This window comes from Seriola dumerili, unplaced genomic scaffold (genome assembly GCF_002260705.1).
Source record: "Seriola dumerili isolate Sdu_G_001 unplaced genomic scaffold, Sdu_1.0 BDQW01000073.1, whole genome shotgun sequence".
Taxonomy (NCBI): Eukaryota; Metazoa; Chordata; class Actinopteri; order Carangiformes; family Carangidae; genus Seriola; species Seriola dumerili.
In genome coordinates, this window is record NW_019174328.1 from 8,102,280 (window position 1) to 8,124,815 (window position 22,536).

The following is a 22,536-nucleotide window of genomic DNA, read 5'->3' on the forward strand; positions in this document are numbered from 1 at the left end:
AGAGAGAGATGTAAGGATGAGGCTGCCATTTAGAGCCAAGGCATCCAGCTAATAGCTCCTTCAATATCTACCATGGCATGCATCTGGCCAGCTCAAGGAATGCAAATTAAAATGATTTTATAGTAGGCCAAATTTTATTTTTTTTTAGCGCCCCTTACGCCTGCCTACATTCTGCTTCCTCGGCGCGCTCTCCCCAGGCGGTGGGCCTGCGCGGGCTCCTTGGACGGAACAATTATAGATTACGGTTGAGCCAGGATTAGCGACCGAGTTGCGAAAAAGATAAAGGACGCTAGCACAGCCCATTAATTAAACGATCCACACTGGCTCCTGCACTGAGAAGCTAAAAGATCATATAAAATTAATCACACAGACTGAAATCCGCACAGTAAGGCTTTTCCCTTTTCACAGCTTTTACAGTCCAGTCCAGTCCGCTGTTGTTTACCGTCTACAGATCGAGAATTGCAAAACCTGAATGAGAGCGATAAATCATGGTGGGGAAACACTGACAAACCTCTCAATGCAGGTTTATGTGTTGGAGAGGCAAACAGAAGGAGAGACAGGGGTGAAAAAAAAACAGCCTGCAGTCCGCTTAAAATCTAAGTTCAAAAAGATGGCTGCGATGTTTTTTTTTGTTTTGGTTTTGTTGTTGTTGTTGTTGTTTTTTTGTTTGAGTAGGCTGAAATGATAGAGGGGGCAATGATTTTTCATTTCCCCATCTTTTTCTTTTTTTCATGACCATGCACACTGCTTTATAGATAAAGGAGATTTATGTTGGGAAAGTCCAAGCGACAAATGGAGAGGATACTCTTAGGATCCCAGATTCAGCTGCTAATGCAGACTAGCATGTCCGTGATTAATGTGGTCTATCACACTCATCAGTTCATTCTAAATTGAAGAAAATCCTGACCCTGTCCAAGATGGATAAAAGTAATTAGGCTAATTTCTTCATCAAAACCATCTTTTAAAACGGGTCTTCTCTGCATGTTTTGCGTTTCTGCAGGAAGATAGTGTCTTTTGGCATCTACAGTCACAATAGGGTTCTCTCTTAGTTCAAAAAGAAAGATAAACTATTCCAACTGTGTCTTATTTTTTAGGTTACCATCTCTATCAACACCCTCCGTACTGCTACACAGCCCCTGGAGGAAAGTGAGATCCTAGATTTGGATGACAAATCTCGTACCTCCGGGGGTCTGCAGAGAACAAAATGGGGACTGGTGTGTTCCCAACTGAGGTGTTGGACACACTGCTCAACTACGGCTAACGTGGGCTTGCATCCGGGAAAATCTGTTCATTGACGGACAGAGTAAGATGTCCGGCGCCTGGCCGGAGATCCAGAAGGTGCCGGGGTTGAAGCCCCTCGTGCTCCACAGGAGCCTCCAAAACAGTGTCTGAGCAACCCTGCAAAGAACAATGGGATCTGAAGAGGGCTGGAACCGCTATGTGTGCGACTTGCTCTGGGACTGGATACCTGGGGCGCTCCTGGAAAAGAGGTAGGACTTTTGTTTTTTGTCTCATTTTGTCCAGCCAGCTTGTTTCGAAGCGGCACGCATTTCTGTCTGGTAGGCATAATCTGTGTGTGTGTGTGTGTGTGTGGTGTGTGTGTGTGGGTGTGTGTGGTGTGTTGTGTGTGTGTGTGTGCTGTGTGTGTGTGTGTGTGGTTGTGTGTGTGTGTGTGTGTGGTGTCTGTGTGGGTGTGTGTCCTGTGTGTGTGTGTGTTTGTGTGTGTGTGTTGTGTGTGTGTGTGTGGTCCCCTGTGTGTGTGTGTGTGTTTGTGTGTGTGTTGTGTGCAGAAAATACACACACACACACACACACACACACACACACACACACACACACACACACAGATTATGCCTACCAGACAGAAATGGTGCGCTTCGAAACAGCTGGCTGGACAAAATGAGACAAAAACAAAGTCCTACCTCTTTCGCAGGAGCGCCCCAGGTATCCAGTCCCAGAGCAGTCGCACACATAGCGGTTCCAGCCCTCTCTACAGATCCCATTGTTCTGGCAGGGGTTGCACACACACACACACACACACACACAGATTATGCCTACCAGACAGAAATGGTGCGCTTCGAAACAGCTGGCTGGACAAAATGAGACAAAAACAAAGTCCTACCTCTTTCGCAGGAGCGCCCCAGGTATCCAGTCCCAGAGCAGTCGCACACATAGCGGTTCCAGCCCTCTCTACAGATCCCATTGTTCTGGCAGGGGTTGCTCAGACACTGTTTTGGAGGCTCCTTGGAGCACGAGGGCTTCACCCCGGCAGCCTTCTGGATCTCGGCCAGGCGCCGGACATCCTTACTCTGTCCGTCAATGAACAGATCCCGGATGCAGCCCACGTAGCCGTAGTTGAGCAGTGCTGTCCACACCTCAGTGGGGAACACCAGTCCCATTTTGTTCTCTGGCAGACCCCCGAGGTAGAGATTGTCATCCAAATCTAGGATCTCACTTTCTCCAGGGGCTGTGTAGGCAGTACGGAGGGTGTTGATAGAGATGGTACCTAAAAAAATAAGACACAGTGGGAATAGTTTATCTTTTCTTTTTTGAACTAAGAGGAAACCTATTGATGACTGTAGATGCCAAAAGACACTATCTTCCCTGCAGAAACGCAAACATGCAGAGAAGACCCGTTTAAAGATGGTTTGATGAAGAAATTAGCCTAATTACTTTTATCCATCTGGACAGGGTCAGGATTTTCTTCATTTAGAATGACTGATGAGTGTTGATAAGACACATTAATCACAGGACAGCTAGTCTATTAGCAGCCTAATCTGGGATCCTAAGAGTATCCTCTCCATTTTCCTTGGATTTCCCAACATAAATCTCCTTTATCTATAAAGCAGTGCATGGTCATAAAAAAGAAAAGATGGGGAAAGAAAAATCATTGCCCCCTCTATCATTTCAGCCACCAAACAAAAAAAACAACAACAACAACAAAACCAAAACAAAAAAAACATCGCAGCCATCTTTTTGAACTTGATTAACGGACTGCAGGCTGTTTTTTTTCACCCTGTCTCTCCTTCTGTTTGCCTCTCCAACACATAAACCTGCAATGAGAGTTTGTGTGTTTCCCCACCATGATTTATCGCTCTCATTCAGGTTTAATTCTCGATCTGGAGCACGGTAAACAACAGCGGACATGACTGGACTGTAAAGCTGTGGAAAAGGAAAGCCTTACTGTGGGATTCAGTCTGGGTGATTAATTTGTATATGGATCTGTTACTCTCAGTGCAGGAGCCATTGTGGATCTTTAATTAATGGCGGCTGCGTCCACTGCCCGCATCCTGGTCCAGTAATCTATACACTGTGCTCGCCAAGGAGCCGCGCAGGCCACCGCCTGGGGAGAGCGGCGGAGAAATGGCAGGCTAAGGGCGCTAAAAAAAATAAAATTGCCATAAAATCATAATTTGCATTTTGAGTGGCAGATGCATGCCATGGTAGATATGAAGGAGCTATTAGCTGATTGCCTTGGGCTAAATGGCAGCCTCCTGACTGGCTTGTATGTGGAAGAGGAGCGCAGCTTTTAAGTTACTTTTCTAGTCAAAGTGTTTATGTTGGGGAAACAAGCCCTGAGCCACACATGAATTTTCAGCAGGGCTGCCGGAGACGCATTAGACATTAAATGGGGCCTTTCACATTTCATTACAGGTACCATTAGCATGCATGAATGTACATATCACAATTAATTATATTTATGATAAATATCTGTATATTTTTTTTCCAATCAAAGCACAGTTTCTTTGTGTTTTGCCTTACTTTTCTTACTTTTATCTGTTAAATCTAAAAAGAGAGGCTGCCACAAAAGAAAAAAGACACCGAAATAAGTCTATAAGCTAAAAATAATCTTGGCCATGTATGCGTCTTATTGCCAAGGTGAGCCAGCCTTCTCGCAAAAGCGCCTGAGAGAGACAGCTAAGGACCGAGTGCACAATGATTAACCTGGTCCCACTAACATGTTCCAGCTCTTTTCTCCGGGTCTTGGCCCCAGGCATCTGTTCCAGCACTTTCCTGCCGCCACCCACTGCCCCTGCTCTCTCCAGCCACAGCTGTTGTGACTTCCAAGCTTTGCACACTTGGCAAGGGCCACCCGTCACGCAGCCAGAACAGCTCCCTTCAGGTTAGAGCTAACGAGCTCGCTACATCAAACTCATTAGCGAGGAAACTTTTCTCGGAGTAGAGCAGGTGCTCGGGCTGAAGAATGATGGTCAGCACGAACCATGGTGGAAATATCTACACTCCGGGTTATGTGTAAATGCAAAAACATTGACTGTCAGGTCTCGGGCATATGACAGGTAGAAGCTATAGTGTGAAGTCAATTGCTTTTTTGAATTATACATTCACAAAGTAAATACTTCAGGAGTTATTATCTAATGGCTTCTTCTCACGCTATCTATACTTAAGTCAGTCATAAACAGCAAACAAGGAAGCATACAGTAAGCATGTCTGTCTAAATTGATGTAAGTGCAAGACAAGAGAAGGATGTCAGCATCTCTCAGGCATCTGCTTGGAGTGCTCTGCTCACTTGTCAAAGTCCCGTAAGGAAGTGTGTAAACACAGTCAAGCTATGTTAAGTCAAAAGGCACTATACAATCCCATGGGGACATGTGCCATCACCAAGCTCGCAGCATGGGAAACATAATACACATACACACACTGCAGGACTGCCTATGTTTGGAACATTAGTCATAGCCAAAAGGGGAAGGGGATGTGTCTCTGCGAATGCTACCGAGCATAAAAGAGGAGGAGATGGATGCAGAACAAGATGGGAACATGGAGATAAAGATGTCTGGAAAGAGGATGAGGGAGTGGTATACGATGACAGATAAGAAAGCAGATGAGGGAACACGGCAGCAAATAATATCTTGAGAATCAAGTACAGGATGTACAGTAGAGGAGAGGTGATCAAAGCGATGATGCAGGCAATAAATGAGGATGAATAATGATGATGAGGAGGAGGAGGAGCAGCATTCCAGCAAACTTTAAAACACTTTGACCGCGTTTCTCTCTCACTCTCACTCTCTCTGCACGGGCTGACCTGTAAGTGGTACTCCATCATCAAACCTGAAGGCAGGGGTCCAAGTGACAGCTCAGATCTCTCTCACACTTTCTGCATCAGCAGCCAGGCTCAACTTGGCATGATGTCCCCTAACCCTACTCACACATCCCCAAAACATGTTAGACAGGGGATTACTACAATCCAGTTAGGGCGATACGGCCAAATCTCTCTATGTGATTGGATTCTCTGTAGAGAGAGAAGCTTGAGAGTGGGCTGCGAGGATGGGGGATGTGTTGTCTATACGTGTGTGTACGTGCATGGCTCTGGTTGTGTACCGTACACGTGTGTCCGCGCTCGTGTGTGTTGAAGTAGTAGCGCGTGTTTGCCCAGGCAGGAAGTGGGGGCTACAACAGAGCAATGTCCATGTAATGTCTCTGATGAGTGACCCACGGCACTCCCAGCACAGAGGCCCTCACTTAAAAGCAGAGTGTCTCATAGCGACTCTAATGCTTTGAGGTTAGAAGATGCTGTCTGAGAGCGAGAGTCCATTTACAGGCTCGCTTCCTGCGGGAAGAGCCGGCTAAACTAAATAGGGCAGGGATCGTTATCCGCCATCGTCACGGCTGCAGGAAGTGCCGCACATGGAGGACCCGGCTGCAGTTAAATTAGTCTGTTGTGTTGCACTTTTGTTTTGAGTGATGCGATTGGTGGTGTGCATTAATAAAACATCTGACACACAGATGAAGAACAGAGTTTACCATATGTTTCATGACTCATGCTCTCGGGGGACTGCTGAATTCTTTTCTCATGTTTTAAAATGACCTCAAGTCTAGAAAATATTAAAATGTATAAGAAAAAAATTCATATGGGTATATAATACCCGACATGAGTCAGGCTAGCATTATGTCATAGAAGGAACTCTACTGAATAATAAGTTGACGGGTATTTATTATGTTCAATTATTAACAGCATGCCACAGCTTTTATCCAAATATCAATATCTGTCAATAATTTATGGAGAAAATAAATATAAAAAGCCGCATTTAGCGATCCTGAAAGTTTTTATATCACTCTGTTTGCACAAATCTGCTATTTAATGCACCATTAAAATTACATGTATCCTGTGGGGATGGAAATCACATGAGGCCTATTCATTACAAAAGGAACTGCAAAAACTCCATTGCTTCCATTTGAGGTGCAGTGTACACATCATTACACACTGCAAACAATAGTGCTTTGTGCAGTTCATGGAAATCTCCAGATGCAAGATGTTAGACTTAGTAGGCCTGCATACTTGTAGGATTTAATTGGCTCAAATTGGAAGGGCGAGCAAAGATAAAATAGTGCTGGTAAATTTGAAAATTTCTCTGTAATTTGAAGCAGTGTGTGTGTGTGTGTGTATGTGTGTACGTGAAACAGAGAGCACTGTGTCTTGCCATTGTGTTACTCCTCTCACATCATATTGCAGTCATCACATTGCAGGGACCTTTGTATGTCCCCTTTACACTCCAGTACGTAAGTGTTGATGCCTTAGACTTGAGGAGAGGAGGAAAAGTTATTCGGAAATGTCATTAGTGCAGAGCTCAGCACAGCACTGTGCAGTAACTGTCTCAGTCCTGGGAGAGACCACCTCCTGTTTCCATGGAAACGTAGGCAGGGTAGACAGCGAGAAGAGCGAGTGGAGAGAGCTCGACTAACACAAAAAGATATTCGATAGCTTGTGTGTGTGCGCACACATGTGTGTAGTGTGTGTACAGTAAGTGTGTGGGGGTGGATGATGGGAGGTTACAAGACAGATAATGAACACGGTGATATTTAGCAAAACAGCATTTCTTACAGTTTGGTCTAGCATAACTAAATGTTGTACATTTATGTTATTTGAGAAGTCACCCACAGCTTCTATTCCACCACACTTTTGTCGAGCAAAAGCCACTCAGTGCTATTTATTACTGTATAGGACTGTATTCAGCCAACTCAACCATGGGCTCTATTGCTATTTTACCAGTGTGCATAGCTCAATTTAAACCACAACCCAGTGCTTGCTTTGGGGGGTAATGAAACAGTTAATCTAATTTCCACTTCTTGAGATGGAGTGGAAAACATGGTCAAGGGGTATATCTAATTTGCAGCATGACATTGCAGGGCCTTGGCTCTAAGCACACACTAACAAATTGCTGCTTAGATAAGCAAATCAACGGGGACCAGAGCAGAGCGACCCGGGGCTCCGAGGACACAATGGGAGAGACGGGGCAAAGTTATTTTGTGGAGAATATGTGTCTGGAATCCCGACACATGACACATAGGTACCCCTATCTGAAGTTCAGTTACTAGCATCAAAGCCTCCTGGCTAGCTATAAGCATTTACAGCCCATTTCCTTCACAGAAAAGTTACCTGTAACCCTACGGTAGTATTTTTGCTGCAGATAAATTATTTATCTCCATAGTGCACAGCAGAGTTCCTCCTCGCCTCTGCTTAATGTTGCATTGTATGTATGCATTCTATGATAATCATTCAGGCTACAGACTAGTCTTCATCCTAACAACAAACAGGCAAATATTTATGAATGCAGTGGCCCTGTGAGCCTAAGAGAGCACATCTAAAGAAACCACATGCATATATGCTGTCGAATTGGTGAAAATGTTTTCTTCGCTCGCTCGTGTTTTGTCTGTTTGTATGTGTTTCCTTAAATTGCGCTGTGCTGAACTCTCAGGGCCACCGTAGATGTAACAAGAGCCCACGCTGCTCCGTGTCCTTTGTGTAAAGATTGTGAGTGAAAGTTACCTGATCTGCCATCTCGCTGGAAGTCCACATGGTACCACTCGCCGTCATTGACTTTCTTATTGACCGCCTTGGTCTTTGTGGTTCCTGAGCCCATGTCCAGCAGCAGGTACAGATGGCCATCCAGCATCTCAATGGCAAAGAAGTCCACCTTGAGAGTCTGGGGACTCTTTGAATCCTTCGGCTGCTGCTTGGGCTTGCCATGGCTGAAGAGGAGAAGACCGTTGGGCTCTGTGGTGCGGAAGTCAAAGGAGATGGAGCCCGTCTTCTTGGCGTTCCACTTGTTGAGCATGATAAAAGACTCTGGCGTCTCGAATGTGATGGGGTCCAGAGTGGCCACGTTCTCACACTTGAAAGCCACAGTACCATGGATCTTCATCTTGGGATCACCCTGCCTGGCCAGCCTGGACAGCTCGAGTCTCACGTCATTGTTTTTGTACACAACCTGAATCGGGAGTTGAGAACGAGAGTCAATTCTACAGCCATACACACAGCAGCATAAGACTGACTGACGTTTACTGCTGGGCGCAGAATGTAAATGTTCTATGAAAAACATTTCATATTCAGATTGAGATTGCTGTATCATGTTAACCTCAGATGCAGTGACAAACCACAGGGAGAGAAAAAAAAAAAAAAAACTTTCCCAAACTCTGGCACTTCATCACTCAGGAATGGGATGAAAAGTGGATCATCAAAACACATTTCGGTGCAGACACAACAAAACTGTCCCCCGTGGTCCAAGACTGAATCACATCTTGGCAGTGTGCTCTGTCAGAGGTTGTCTGAGCCCAGCCAAGCGTACAACCATAAATTAAACCACCAGTTAAAGCCCTATTGGTCAATGCTCTTGACTTCTCAATTGCCTTGGGTCAGTGAAGCTCCAGGTCTGAATTACGCCGGGATGCTTTGCCCCCCCCCCAACCCCCCAACCCCCCAACCCCCGATAAACTTACACATGTGGCGTTTTCAACCCCTCAAGAGAGCGTTTCATGAGCTGGGTTTTTCACAGCTCAACTCTTGGTAGTCTCTGCCACACTGCATCATCCCCCCCCCATTCATTTGAGAGGTGGTCGATGATATCACTTTCTAAATGTTGAAACCTGTGGTTGATGAGCTCCTGGTTTGCCTGAAGATGCATATTTGTCCGCCTGGGGCACCTGTTACAGATTGTCATTGTTGTTGAGAGACCCAATTACACAATGCAAAATTTGGTAACATGTTTTTTTTTTGCCTGAAGAAGATCTGATTGATTGAGACCTTGCACAGTTATTGTCAATAAAATAGTCCAGCACAATTGCGTACTTTTGTCTTTCCAGTGTCTCCCTATGTGAGGCCTTCACAACACATGCAAACTGTCCTCAGGCTGGGTGAAGTGCGAATAGTCTAGACATACATTATTGACATTTAGCTCTATGGTCAGCTAAAGGAGGAGAAGATAGTCTGAATTTAAGCGGCAATAGTGATTATGGTGGGGGGAAAATGATTGCATCAGGTGGCCTCTCTTGGGATGGTTTGTGAAAAGAGAGGTGGCGAGTGATAAATCTAAACTGCCGCCTTGATTGCAGGTGTGGAGTAAAACGTTGATTAAGGCCCCTGTTGGAGCCTGTGATTAGAATAAAAGTGGGCAGACGATGAATATGCCTCTCTAAAGCAAATTAGAAAACGAGTGCATGAGACTTCACATAGGCACTGCAACATTCAGTATACTATACATCTTTTTTTCTTTTTCTTTTTTTTTTTTTTATATTGATGAAATGTAAAGTCACCATGTTTTTATGCAGAAACCCTCATATCAGTGCCAGTTCATATTCTCAGACAGTGTAGACCAGACAGGCTTCACTAAATGAAGTGCATTAGTGCATTGACCTTTGAGGTGCCAAGTGCTGTAGAGCTCAGGTGCAGAAGTGACACACAGTGGCAGCCCTTTACAAAACTGTGTCAGAATGTCATTAAACTGCCAATTAACAATGGATTAGGATCATTATAATATGGTACAGTGCGAGTATTAACTGACCAATTTGACACCCTGGTAATTTTTATTCACTATTTTGTATCATTATTGTTAACTCCGTTTGTGTTAAAGTCTGAAACAGGAGTTTTATACACAGACAGTAAAAGAGGCATATTAAATTCTCTTCTACACACTGTAGAAAGCTGCTCCTGAATTATATCTGAATAATATTGATCAAGTCATAGAAGTAGCTACAGTGCGTGTAGGGAGGCGGTGAATGACACGCTGTAGAAACCAAACAGGACTGCTACTGTAATTGGCAGCAATCTTACAAAAATTACAGACAGCCATAACCTCGTCATTATCCAATCTCTACAGTGAAAGCGTATCTGGTGTAAGTGCAGCTGGAATGGTTTGCATCTCGCCGTCTAGTTGCATCCAATTTCCACATGAGAAACTAATTAACGTTTTGGTAAATGTCAACACTTTTTAATTAAAACATCAGTGGTGTGGTCATGATATTTAGAAAATTACCTCACCACCCAAACACACACACACACACACTAGAAGTGCTCTAATATCATCTGTAGATGAAGTAGCAAAGCAAATACTGTAAGGACAACTCAGAGTTTGAACACAAAGCTGTCAACAGTGCGCCAGGCAGAGGGATAAAGGAGCAACTAATATTTTACAACAACCCCCCGGAGGCCCAGGCACAGTCAGTGTTCTCTTCCACAGCGCTCCAGCACTACTAATTGGTAGATAAGATAATCAAGTGACAGATAGCCCCATTATTGTTACAGCACGCATATGTATTTACATAACAATAGATTTCTGAGGGTAAATCTAAATCGCTTTCAATGGGCCACATCAAATGAGTTACAGCTGTGGAAAACACTGGTCATGTTCTTTATTTGCTGTCATGCTAAGCGTTCACCCGAAAAAAAGGGGACACATCCGACGGGATTGCATTTGCATGGAGCATTATGTTTATCACCGACTCAGATCTACTGTGTCTAACTGCTCAGGTAGATGGAGCTCACAGCGGCACATCAGAATTAGGTATTGCTTTGTGACCGACTCTATCAGGCTGCATTTAACTGCAAGGAAAACAGGAAGCGGATAATGGCAAGCTTTTATTCTCACATCATTTTCTTCCCTTAAACAAAAACGTACAGTGCGGTACGAGTGTGACACAGAGGCAAATGGAATGTTTTACAGATTATTTAGAAATAGAAGTGCAATAAAAAAGGAATGTAAAAGTGACTATAGGACTAAATGATGATATCTCTGCCTGCTGGGCTTTACTCATGTAGACTGAAGGTGCAACAGATACAGCCAATAAACCCAAATCAATTCTTTATAGGCAAGACAAAGGGCACCTTTCAGAGTCAAAGGCGCTTTGGTCTGAGCTACGACTGGTTGCACTAGTAGTGCTGCACTAATTTGTCATCAAGCTAGGGCTGTGACAACTGAGCTATTACTGCACCACCGTTTGTTTTGCCGTCAGCACCAACAGGCGGGCGTGGCGACTCAGACTGGAATCTGCACACAAATACTGCAACAAGCCACTTGGGAACAGGCCATCAATCAGAGCCCCACGGCAGATGCTGTTAAACCACCGCTCATATGTTTTCACGACATACATAGAGGCTGACCTGAGAGAGGGCTTGTGTTTAATTCAACAGGCTGCATGAGGTGCTGCAGAGAGCTTGTTAATGTGGTAAAAAAAAAATGTCAGAAATAAACTAAAAGCCAAGTAGATGAACGTAACTATGGATTTAACAGTATATGGGCTTGATTTTTTATTTGGTATTGACATCTGCATTTGTCTGGTAAATCTTAATAAGGGATATTACATAATCCCATGAGAAAATAAAAGAGGGAAAATTCTGTGCATCTCCCGTCTCCTAGGAACTATCACAGCTCTGCACAATATTTCAAACTTTTGGAGCGATTCAATACATTGATCCCAGGATAGTGAGAGCAGCCACTGCCGTTCGGCTGATCGTGAGCGGCGAGAGCAGCTCAGTGGGGTGGATGTCCGTGATTAGGGTGCTCCCATTCCTGTTGTCACCACATCTGCAGCACCTCGGAGACACGCAGTTAACTAAGACGGTCCTCCTTAACAACCAGACCTCTAATGAGCTGTACATGGTGTGTGGACATGTGGTCCACACCCTGCCCGCTCATTAAGCAGAGCTGTCTCAGACCTCTCCTAGAGGTTCACTTAGGATGAAAGCTTGAGGTGAAGAGACAAAATGTAGGACACCAAAGGAGCAAGAGGAGCTACGAGGGAGAGCGACGAGGGAAAAAAGGGGGAGAGAGCTTTTGAAATTAAAAGATCAATGAATGGATCCTTTTGCACTTTGTAGATTTGCCTGGTGGATATATTTGTATATCCCCTGGAGACTCTTAAGGTAAATGCTGCAGGTCAGACTCCCTATTAACCAACAGAAATAAAAAAAATATGACTGTACTGCTTAAAGTGAAAGGTATAACTTATGGACCCTCTGGTGGAGAAATTACCTCGTCTTCTCCTTCCCCCGCCTCATCTCTAGGGATAAAGTATAGACTATATACACACACGCCTAAAGGTCTGAGTGACAAATGACATACTGTAAGTCATGAGCCAGATTCAAAGGGCCCATTACGCCATGAAGCACCCAAGATACAAAATGTGCTGAATTCAATACATCACCTGACAGCATCTATGTCAACACAGTGATGTACGCTTTGCTGCACACTGTTTTTTCATTTATTTATTTTTCTTTTTTTAAGAGGTGAGGGTAGCATACCTCTACTGACAATGATCAGACATAATAGTAATAAGGTCAGACATTAGGTAAGCAGTCTAAGACATAGAATAGTGAGGTGTTAAGTGTGTCACCTGGGTGACTGTTCATGAAAATCCAACTGACTGATCCCAGGATCACTGCTCCTCTTTGAAGTGCACCTGACAGAGCTGCGAGAAGCTCTGTGGTAAATTCCGCTCCAAGACGGAGCTCTACATGAGAGGTTGCGTGGTACAGCATGCACCTCGACGTGCATATGTGTGTGTGTGTGTGTGTGTGTGTGTGTGTGTAAGCGTGCATAACATTATGAGTGCACTGAGGGGGTGGTAGAGGCAAAATAAAGTTTTGAGTGTGAGAGCGTGTGAGGAAAAAGAGGTGAAAACAAACTGCAACGTGTAAAAAGGATGAGACAGGGTCAGTGTGTGGGTGGAAGGGCCTGTTTTGGAGTCCTAAGGTGAAGCCAGTCATATCCTGTACACCCACCAGCCTCAGAGTGCACACAGAAGAGGTGTTTACCTCCTTGAGGCAGCCCATGAAGTTGTTGCTAACTGGAGATCCAGGCAGGTCAGCTGTGCTAGGACTCCCTCCAACATAGAAAAAGTCGTCAGAGCCTAGCATGGTGTAGTCTTCTTGTGTATATCCTGTGGTGGTCAGAATCCCATCCACGGATATTGTTACCTAGACAACAAAGCACAGGGAAAGGACACACTATACTCAGACAGCCTATACACTGCAATATTATTGCCTTTTCTTCTTGTTGTCTATGACAGACTTCCCTATATGTTCTTTTTTCTGAAACCCATTTTCATGTCTGTTTTCATTGTCTTTTTTCTTGTTTGTTTATTGTTATTTTGTCCAGTTTGATTAGTTGGAAGACTGCAAGCCTTCAAAGAAATGCTATTCTAGTTAGAGAGTTAGTGAACTGCCCATACTACAGTGTTAGTATTGCCCCTACTGCAACTTAAAAGTACTTTAGCAGACACAAAAATGGTGTTAGTAGAATGTTAACTAGGTTAGTTTAATTATTAATTCCATATTAGTACGTCCAGCAGTTCTACAAAAGAAATCAGAACGTGCCACTAGGTTAGAGAGGGAGCACATGCTATGAATAACACAGTCACCTTTTAGTATAGGACAATGACTGAGGGTGTTAGAGAAAAAAAAATAGCATGCATGCATTTGTCTTTTCTTTTTGTTTACAAGCATACAAAAAGAAAATTTTTTTCCAAATTCTTGATTGGGATATAGAATCAGTTACATGACACTTGCCATAGTGTCAGGTGCATGCAAATGCTCACAGACACTCCAAAACCACAAAGAGAAATAAGAAAGCACCAGAGAAGCACCAATGACAAAACACAGCTCAACTGTCACATTCATGTTGACAAATGGGCAGTGTGACATTTGCAACACGTAGTCAAAGTGCATGCCATGCATAGTGAATGGGGATACAACTGGCTGAGCCAAAGAGCATCAGGCCAGCCAGACAGGAGAGGGTCCTCATTATTAACCACAGCTTGATGCAAAAGGCTCGAAATGATGCTCCTAAAAAGGTGGATCAAACAGAATTGGACAGGAAACAAGTGAAATAAAGAGGGTGAAATCAATGAATGAACCAAGAAATTAAAAAGGATTCGAAAAGTAAGCAGAAGAGTACCAACCGCAATTTCCCTTTTTTTGTAAATGACGTCTACAGTAAAAAAAGAAAGAAAAGAAACACACGGCAAACCCAAACTAAGAAACAATTAGAATGATATCTACCGAACAATGTAGTTTGTTTACCATAGCGTGTCCAATGCCTGAGTGCTTTGTGGAAAAGGGGGGAGAAAGGAAATTAAAAACTGTGAACAGAATAACGATTGTTACTCAAATAATATATGATGGTCAATACTGTTAGTACATTGTTAAACGGCAAAAACCATACTGGTTAGTAGAATGGCACATTCCATGAATGATGTTAGTTTGTTTCCAAAGCATGTTAGTAACATAGAGAAAAAGGGCAAAATAAGTTTAACAAGAAAAAAGCAGACCAAGGAATTAACAAGAATGCTCCACAAGAGGTACCAGAGCCCAACCAGTGACTCCCCAAGTTTCTCATGGTGTTTTTGCACCATGTTCTGAATGTGACCAGACCGCTGAGTGGCAGAAGAAACTCCCTTACCCAAGTCCTGACAAAAGGTTATGACTGACAGACATCAAATGGTTCATAAGAAAGAATGCCTAAAGCACATCAGTTGACCCTCTTTAACAGTCCCACGTTCAAGACCATTTTAAAGCTTTATTTCTTTTATCGGTATTAGTATTTGCGTTCTTTTGTACTTGGTTTTAGGCTTGAGACCAATCCAGTGTATCAGACTTTCCGGCGTTCATATAATACTGTACCTCCGTTTGGTCTTATTGATGAACTTTAGGATCACTTTACTGCAATGAGACAAAGCAAAGACCCTGACACAGGATGAGGAGGATGGCAATTTTGATTCCCCCACAGAGCATGCACTCAATATGCTTGGTTTCCTTTCACAATTTGAATGCAGTGAATGTTCAAGCTGGCCGGATCCTTAGGTTTGCCAATAATCAATTCGCTGATTATGCAAAAGAAGCAGCTTTGGTAGTGAGGTGAAGACAAACGTTTCCCACCAAATGAGCAGGAACAAATCTAGAGATGCTGTCTTAATGATGCGTCCGTAAAGCCTGGTCAAACTGTCCTTAGGAATCTTAACAAGTATGTTATGTAGGTCAGAATTAAAGGCTCGAGACTGTAGGGTAAATTGAAAAAAAAATCTGTGCCGTTCCATTTAACACAAGCTATAGAGGGTATAAAGGGGGCTATGTACATGCTGGGCAAAGTTGATGAGCTATAATTTCTTGCAGGCCACATTCCCAAAAGGCCATTCATTTAAAATCACCTTTACACCATCTTTATCCCTGACAATACTCTGATCCAAGATGTCTTCATCTGGCCTCTTCAATTCAGTGAGACAATAATCCTCCCGCACTTCTGGCTTTGGCAAGTGATCTGGACCAACTGCTTCTCAGTACATTCTCAAAAACATTGAGAAGACCCGCAACTGTCTTGATTCTACAGCGCTTCCTATAGTGGCATCACCAACATGTTGGCACAAATGATTCCAGACAAGCCACTGAGACTACAGCCACACAACTACGCATCTCTTTTGCTACGTCTTCGCCTCTCGTCCACTCTACTCTGACTTTCGGAAACGCCGCTGGACGTGTTTTAGTTTGAAAGCTCCAAGGTTGCGTTGTTGTCTGGATGGGCGTAAACTGACACCTTTGGAAAGGATGAAGCAGACACCCACGGTTGCTCCGATTGCACATACATGGGTTCCTCTAAGCCATAGTCAGCCTGAAAGAGACACTAGAATGACTGGGAGCTGCCACTGAAAGTAGCAGTGTCAGATGTCAGTGAAAGACGAACAACTTTTTTTTTTTACTGCTTCCTCTTCCCCAAGGTGACCAGGGCTATGAAACCCCTCTTGGATTCGAGGTCAAGATAAATTAATGCAGTGTAAATTTTCACTGTTTTAGTTGGTACTGCCAGGTCACTGGTTTATTGCAGTCAATCATATTTTCCTGCTGCTTTGTCTTGAAAGATACAGTTCCTCCAGTTTTGTTTGCTGGTGGTATCCCACAAATAATTCTGAGTAAATAGAAATATTTTCTTTCACCCACGGTATATAACATCCAGAGATAACATCACTGAACCCAGAGACAGAACCGAGAGAGTCTCTGAATATATTCTAGAAATGCTACACTAGATTTTACAGGGCCACAGGTCACCAGCCTAGCCCTTCTTTAGCGACTGACCCAATGGCAGTGTTTAGCTTGTTGGCTCTTTTGGGTTTTCTTCACAACACACCTATAGCAGTGGTTTGTGCACCTGGGATTTGATCTCAAATGCCACATCTTCAACTCAGTCTTCCACCTGTGGCCACTCAAGCCCTGTGGCACTGGAGGAAACCCCATGTCTTGCTATAATAGACTCCCTGGACAGACTGAGTCATAACACATCAACCTACTGTAAATGGAAACAGTAATCAGGATCCTGCTATAGTGGTGGCAGCTTTTAGCCAAAAGCCAATAGGAATGTGGTGGCTTTCATCAATTGACAGTGTTTCAAAGCCATTGAGAACATGTTGATGTGAGCTGCAGCAAACCTTTGGTGTCTTCAGATCAGTCATGGGTCCAAAACTGTTGTAATGTCCACAGGTGTTCTGCCACTTGCAGGGTGGCAGCTGCATCCTGACAACAATTAATATATGTTGTGTCCTGTTGTGTCCTGGTACAAATCAGTAGTAGCTGACGTTTCATACTCGAAAAACACTCTCTGTAGCTTCACTCCTAGCCAGGACGATCTGTTCTTGCAGGTGGATGCATTTGCACATGGCCAAAGACTCTGCTTTACACCTTTCCTTCATCCCACCTGATTCCTCTGCTCTTGGTGAGAATCAGACAAGAACCAATTCTGGCCAGCCCCCCACTGATGAGCAGCATTGCCAGAGGTTGAAGACACAATCAGTAGGTTGGCTGGAATGGACCATCCTCTGATGTGAAGGAATGTAAGTGGCACAAGCTGCTGAATGTAATTTCTAAAGACTTCTAATTCATACGAAAACTTGTGCTGTCACACTGTAACTACATAGTCTCTTCAGAGTTATTCATGCAGAGGTGAGTCCTCAAGGCCATGAAGAAGAGCCCATTAGTGACTATAGATCCAGTTGCAGGGATTTGCCTTTGCTCATAGAACTTTGTAACACTATAGAACCCTGCGTATATCTCTATACTTTTACTATAAAGTGGACTTCTTATAAAGTATGATGTGTAAAAATGTTTCTTTTCAGTTAATGCAATGTGTAATGCATAGTGATGTCATCTTTAAAGCTGGAGTGCAGGACTTTTACATATACAGTACATGAAACTCCATTACATTTAAGGCCTTATCAAACAAGTTCATACAAAGCTGATTACATCTATCAGTGAATCTCTCTGTCTCTCACAGTATACCAGAGTTTTAAATGGTATCTGTGGTGACAATCCTGCACTAGTGCACCGGTAGCGGTGCATTTTACGTCAACCGGCAATGATTGGTTTGCCAGAGCTGAAGAGGGGAGCAACCATAGCAATGGAGATGGAGTTGGTTACGCCTATGGCGGAAAAAAACCTAGGAAGTGTCCAAGAAAAGTTTCTGATACTCCAGATCAAAAATAAACTCTTCATTCACATTTTAGTTCAAAAAACAAAGTAGGTGGTGAGGACAAACACTAACAGTGGTGTGGCTTTTCCTCACTGGAGAGCACTAAAAGGAGAGAAGGGACTGAGGTCTGACATGGATGTCACCTTACTGCTCTTAGACAATTGCATTTACTCTACCTAAATACCATACTTTTACACATGCATTTCTCTCTGTCTCTCTCTTAAACTAAAACTGGGTTAACTACTATTCTGCAGCTGTCCATGGCTCAGCCCGGTGTCACACAATATTCTGTGACCCATCAGATTCTGTGACCGCATTAGAAATTTCAGCTACTCTAAATGTTTTTATCGCAATGGCATTAATAGCTGTTTCCAAACATGGATGGGAGTTCACCAGTAGTTAAACATCATAAGCACGTGTCGATAGTGTTTATGTGATTACTCTCTCTGCTTGAAGGGGGAGCTTTAATAGAAATGAGTGCTTATACTAACATTTATAAGTATGGCCAAACCTAAATTAAATGTGGACGTGCAGTCAAATGTTTTTGTGACAGAAAAATAAACCACTTCTCTAAAATAAATAAAATGTTGATACATACTATTCCCACTGCACTGACATTTGAGTTCAGTCATATTTCAATATTTCAAAAGTATTGAGAAAATTGTAGCTTCTTTTAAGGGTATGTACGTCATAGGAATACACTTTAAAAAAGAAAAAGCATAACACACTAACTCGAAACAAAAATCACAATTTGCCTTTGTTGTCAAGTGTCTGAATGCAGCTGAATGCTTTGAATGCTGTTTTAAAAGCAACATCTCTCTTTTCTCCCTCCAACTGTAACTTAATAGAGGTCTTGATTCACATCTAGATGTCCCTGCTCACTTGTGGTTCTGTTTTATCTCCACCATAAACCACCATGATTCAATTTAGCAATCCAATTACAATGCCTGGAAAAAATAATATATTGTATGATGGTAATGATTTAAGTGCATTTGTTTTGATTCGTTTACTGAGTCTCTGCATCATCCTCTGTACTGTTACCTGACGTAGATTCCTTGTTACTTTGACATCATGCCAATCATTGTCATTAAATTTCCCATTGACTGGCTCCACAAGAGCTTCAAAGGCTCCAGACCCCAAATTAATGACGAGTGAGACAGCCCCATTTTTCAGTGCCAGGTTGACGTAATCAGCCGATTTGCCCGTGTGCAGCATCAGTCCATTCCTCTGTAGGGTTTTGAATGACAATGTGATTTCATCACTGCTGCTTTGAATGGGGTTCAAGGACAAATCGTAGCAGAAGAACTCAGATCCTTTGAAGGTTGCGACATACTCTTCTTTTCCTGCGGAGACAAAGAAAGAGAAATGTGTTGCATTAATATCATGGCCTCTTGGGTGCCTGTTGGGAAGCCGTCAGAAAAAATGAGACAGAATGTCTCAAAAATGTTGGATTAATAATAAACACACTGAAATTGGAGAGAGGTGGCAAGGAAACGTGATGGATGGTACATTTAGAGATATGCTTACTAGCTTTCAACAATCAGCTAATACCTACCTTAGCCAGAGAACACAGGTGTGTAGGGCATACCACTGCATTTGGTCTTACCTATTATATGCTGACTTTTAGCACATTTGTAGGGTAATTACATAAACTCTACTAGACAACTGCTATTTCTGGACTTGTCATACTAAGTAGAGGTCTAACTTGTACATGCTGATTATGCACTCTTACCGATTTATCATACAAATGAATTACTGCTGTGCTTTTCCTTTGTGTAATTTGTGACACGTACTGTTTCTCTTATCTCATGCTTTTGTGTCTCTCTGATCAAGGCTGGGAAACTACAAGCTCTCACTGATACATCAACATGCAGTTGTAGACAGCAGCTGCCCCAAATGGTAATTATAGACAGGCACATACAGAAATCACATAGTGTTTGTACACTCCTATTAGACCGTCTGCTAACACAACTTTCCGTGGCTGAGTTACACAAGTCTCTTGAGAACATTTTTAGAATAGTAACTTCACGTCAGCTCGTTTGATCCAACACCACATTCACACACAATCATTAAAAATAGGCACACAAACAATATGCAATGAAAGCACCATATTACATAAAAAAACATATCCTGCAGCGCATCTAAATCAATTATGTGACACGCATTTTTTGTCAGCAGGTAATTTAAAGTCTGCACACACTCACTCGGCCAACTACAGAGACAGATGCATAAAGCCATGCTGGTACACATATAAAACTGACCTCTGAGCAATAGCAAACAATACAAAGCCTCTTAACTAACACGGACCACAGGCTTACACAAACACTTTATTGAGATGTCTACCTTTATACAGATAAAATGGATCACAGGAGTCAGCTGTCTATCAGATTCATTACTTGCCGGATTAATGTATACTAATGGATTCATCTATACCGGCCTCTGGTATTCTTTGGAACACCAGAACAGACGGAATGAAATCCCCTCAGTAGAAAAATTCAAATTCAGAACATGCACAGTTTCCAGACAAACAATCTCCCAGAATACACCTGTACAGAGAGCATATCAGTGACAGCTTCATATGGACTCCGACCGCCATTAAAAACACTCACTTAATTCAGCTACATAGGTTTCTCGATATTCTTGAGCAAGGCCATGCTCATCAGCCATCAGACATCCGCAGATATGACCGAGGCTTGACAAAGCACAAGTAACCTTGAGAAAAACCTCAACGCTGTTGTTGTGAGATAAAAAAGGCGGCACTGAGCGTCGGGGGTGATGCGTGTGAATACTCATTAGAAAGCGTTTAAAAACAGGTTTAGACAGATAACAAGCCATTAAAGCCACTAGCAGAAAATAAACCACCAAAACACAAATGGACCAGAGCGTTCAATTATCATAAATGGGTAGCGCTGCACATTTATATATTCTCGCCTAACACACATATACACACACACCCAGATGCGCGCACACACACACACACACACACACACACACACACACACTTAGAGTAGCATCCAGGCATGGATACAACAACGTAACAAATAAAAGGGGTTGCTGTCCACAACAATTTGTCACCTCATTGATTCCCCCTTAAAGGCACTATAGTGCGCCTCTGGGAAAACTACAAGGGGCTGTAATTGAAGTTGACTGGATTTCACCACGCTTTGGTCTTTCCCTCAATGTCTGAGCCCTCTATCAGTGAAAATGAGAGACCTCTACCCTCTTCACTAAACCCACCCATCCACGCTCCATGAGCTCAGTGGCCACATAACAAATAGAGCCGATACTTTGGGGTCATTCTCATCTTTGTGGCCACACATTGTCGTGCCTGCACTTCACAGTTAATTCCCCTAACCAATGGAGAATGAATTGTGTGCACAGCAGGGGCGTTGTTAGGAATTTACAACACTTGGGGCTCAGCCCAGAAGCAGTTCCAGGACCAGGAGCGTGCATCTCCCTACAGAATCATATTTACATTCAAACACTGGCAGTCTGGCTCACTCTGATGTAAACATATGTAAGTCAATATGGGGCAGAACGTTTTAAGCATCAGTCTGCACTTAGCCGCAGTAGATTTAAAAAAAAAAAAGAAAAAAAAAGAAAATGTTTCAAAAGCCAATCAGCTCATTTAATGTTGCGCCTCTATCATTTTGATCAGGCATATGAATGTGAGAGGACTGTTCTACTGGCTAACTAGACATTTCTTACAATATTGACTTTAGCAAAGCATGACTTGTCAAGCTTTCAATATTTCGCTTTTGGAGGCATATTTCAGCGTGAAGCTCTCGGCCAAGTCAGACAAGTGTCAGACAAAGCTAGCTTCCATCTGGCCACTGATGGCAGTCATCTCACAAGCACACAGCTGACTCCTTTTAGCCGCCTTTCCCCTATTTGGATAACAAGTCACAAGTCTTCTATTCTTTTTGTGAAAGGTGCGATGGAGGAGAGTTTAGCTTCTACCATCCTTTCTTTGGATCCAAATACAGCTGCATTTATGAGTTTTTGTGACCACTTGGGGGCAGGCAGACTTACAAATTTATAATGAGATGCTTTTCTGCTATGTATCAGCTGCTCTGCTCTGTTAGCATATACTGACCTGCCTAATCCCCCAGTAGACTTAGAGAAATATGGGTTAAACTTTGGAGCCCTCTCTGACACCACCTTTAACATTCAAGTCCAGTATTTCACTGGTGCTTTCCAGAGAAAACCATCTGTATCTCTTGCTAAATATTTGACCTTCTCTGACCTGAAAGCAGCTTAAAACTGCAAAGTGAGGAAGTATAAAATAACATATACAAAAACTGTATAAAATACTGCTTAAACCCTAAGGCTACTGCCTTATGGCACATATACTGTAAGATATTTCATTTCCTCTGCTCAAATTACTTATGACAGTGACTGGCACCGCCCCCCACCAGAAAACAGACATAGTTATTACATTTGCAGACAGCTGGGCTGGTTTGTATCATACTGCGTAGCTCAACGCGTACACGTCGTATTTGAAAGCAGGATCATGCAAAATATTGACGACTAAATCAAACATGCCCGCCCTCTCCAGAAGTAAGCAGGTTGTGAAAGTAAAACTGAACATTTTTGACAATTATCCCCTTTGCATATGCTTAACAGGGATAATGACTTCCACCTGAATTCACCTCATTAGACCGCCATACGCAAAGAGTGTTCTGAATATTTTGAACATTTCTGAGTGTTGACAGGTAGCCCATAGCAACACAACTAGTGAGCAGTATGTATGCCTTCGTGTTCATCCTTTTTCTGACACAGGATCACAGCAGACACG

The 22,536-nt window shown here is 43.0% G+C and overlaps 1 protein-coding gene across 2 annotated transcripts in view; it reads right to left on the reverse strand.

The window, feature by feature from the left end:
- LOC111220548 (neurexin-1a) overlaps positions 1-19,076 on the reverse strand; it is a 163,502-nt gene extending 144,426 nt beyond the window's left edge. For both annotated transcript variants that reach the window (XM_022743641.1, XM_022743640.1), the window contains exons 1-4: positions 18,780-19,076; positions 13,043-13,204; positions 7,784-8,225; positions 2,123-2,506 (exon numbers count right to left, since the gene is read on the reverse strand). In XM_022743641.1, the coding sequence (XP_022599362.1) occupies positions 2,123-2,506; positions 7,784-8,225; positions 13,043-13,204; positions 18,780-18,953 (1,162 nt within the window). In that variant the 5' untranslated portion in view covers positions 18,954-19,076. The remainder of the gene's footprint in view (positions 1-2,122; positions 2,507-7,783; positions 8,226-13,042; positions 13,205-18,779) is intronic.
- Between the last annotated feature and the right edge of the window lie 3,460 nt (positions 19,077-22,536).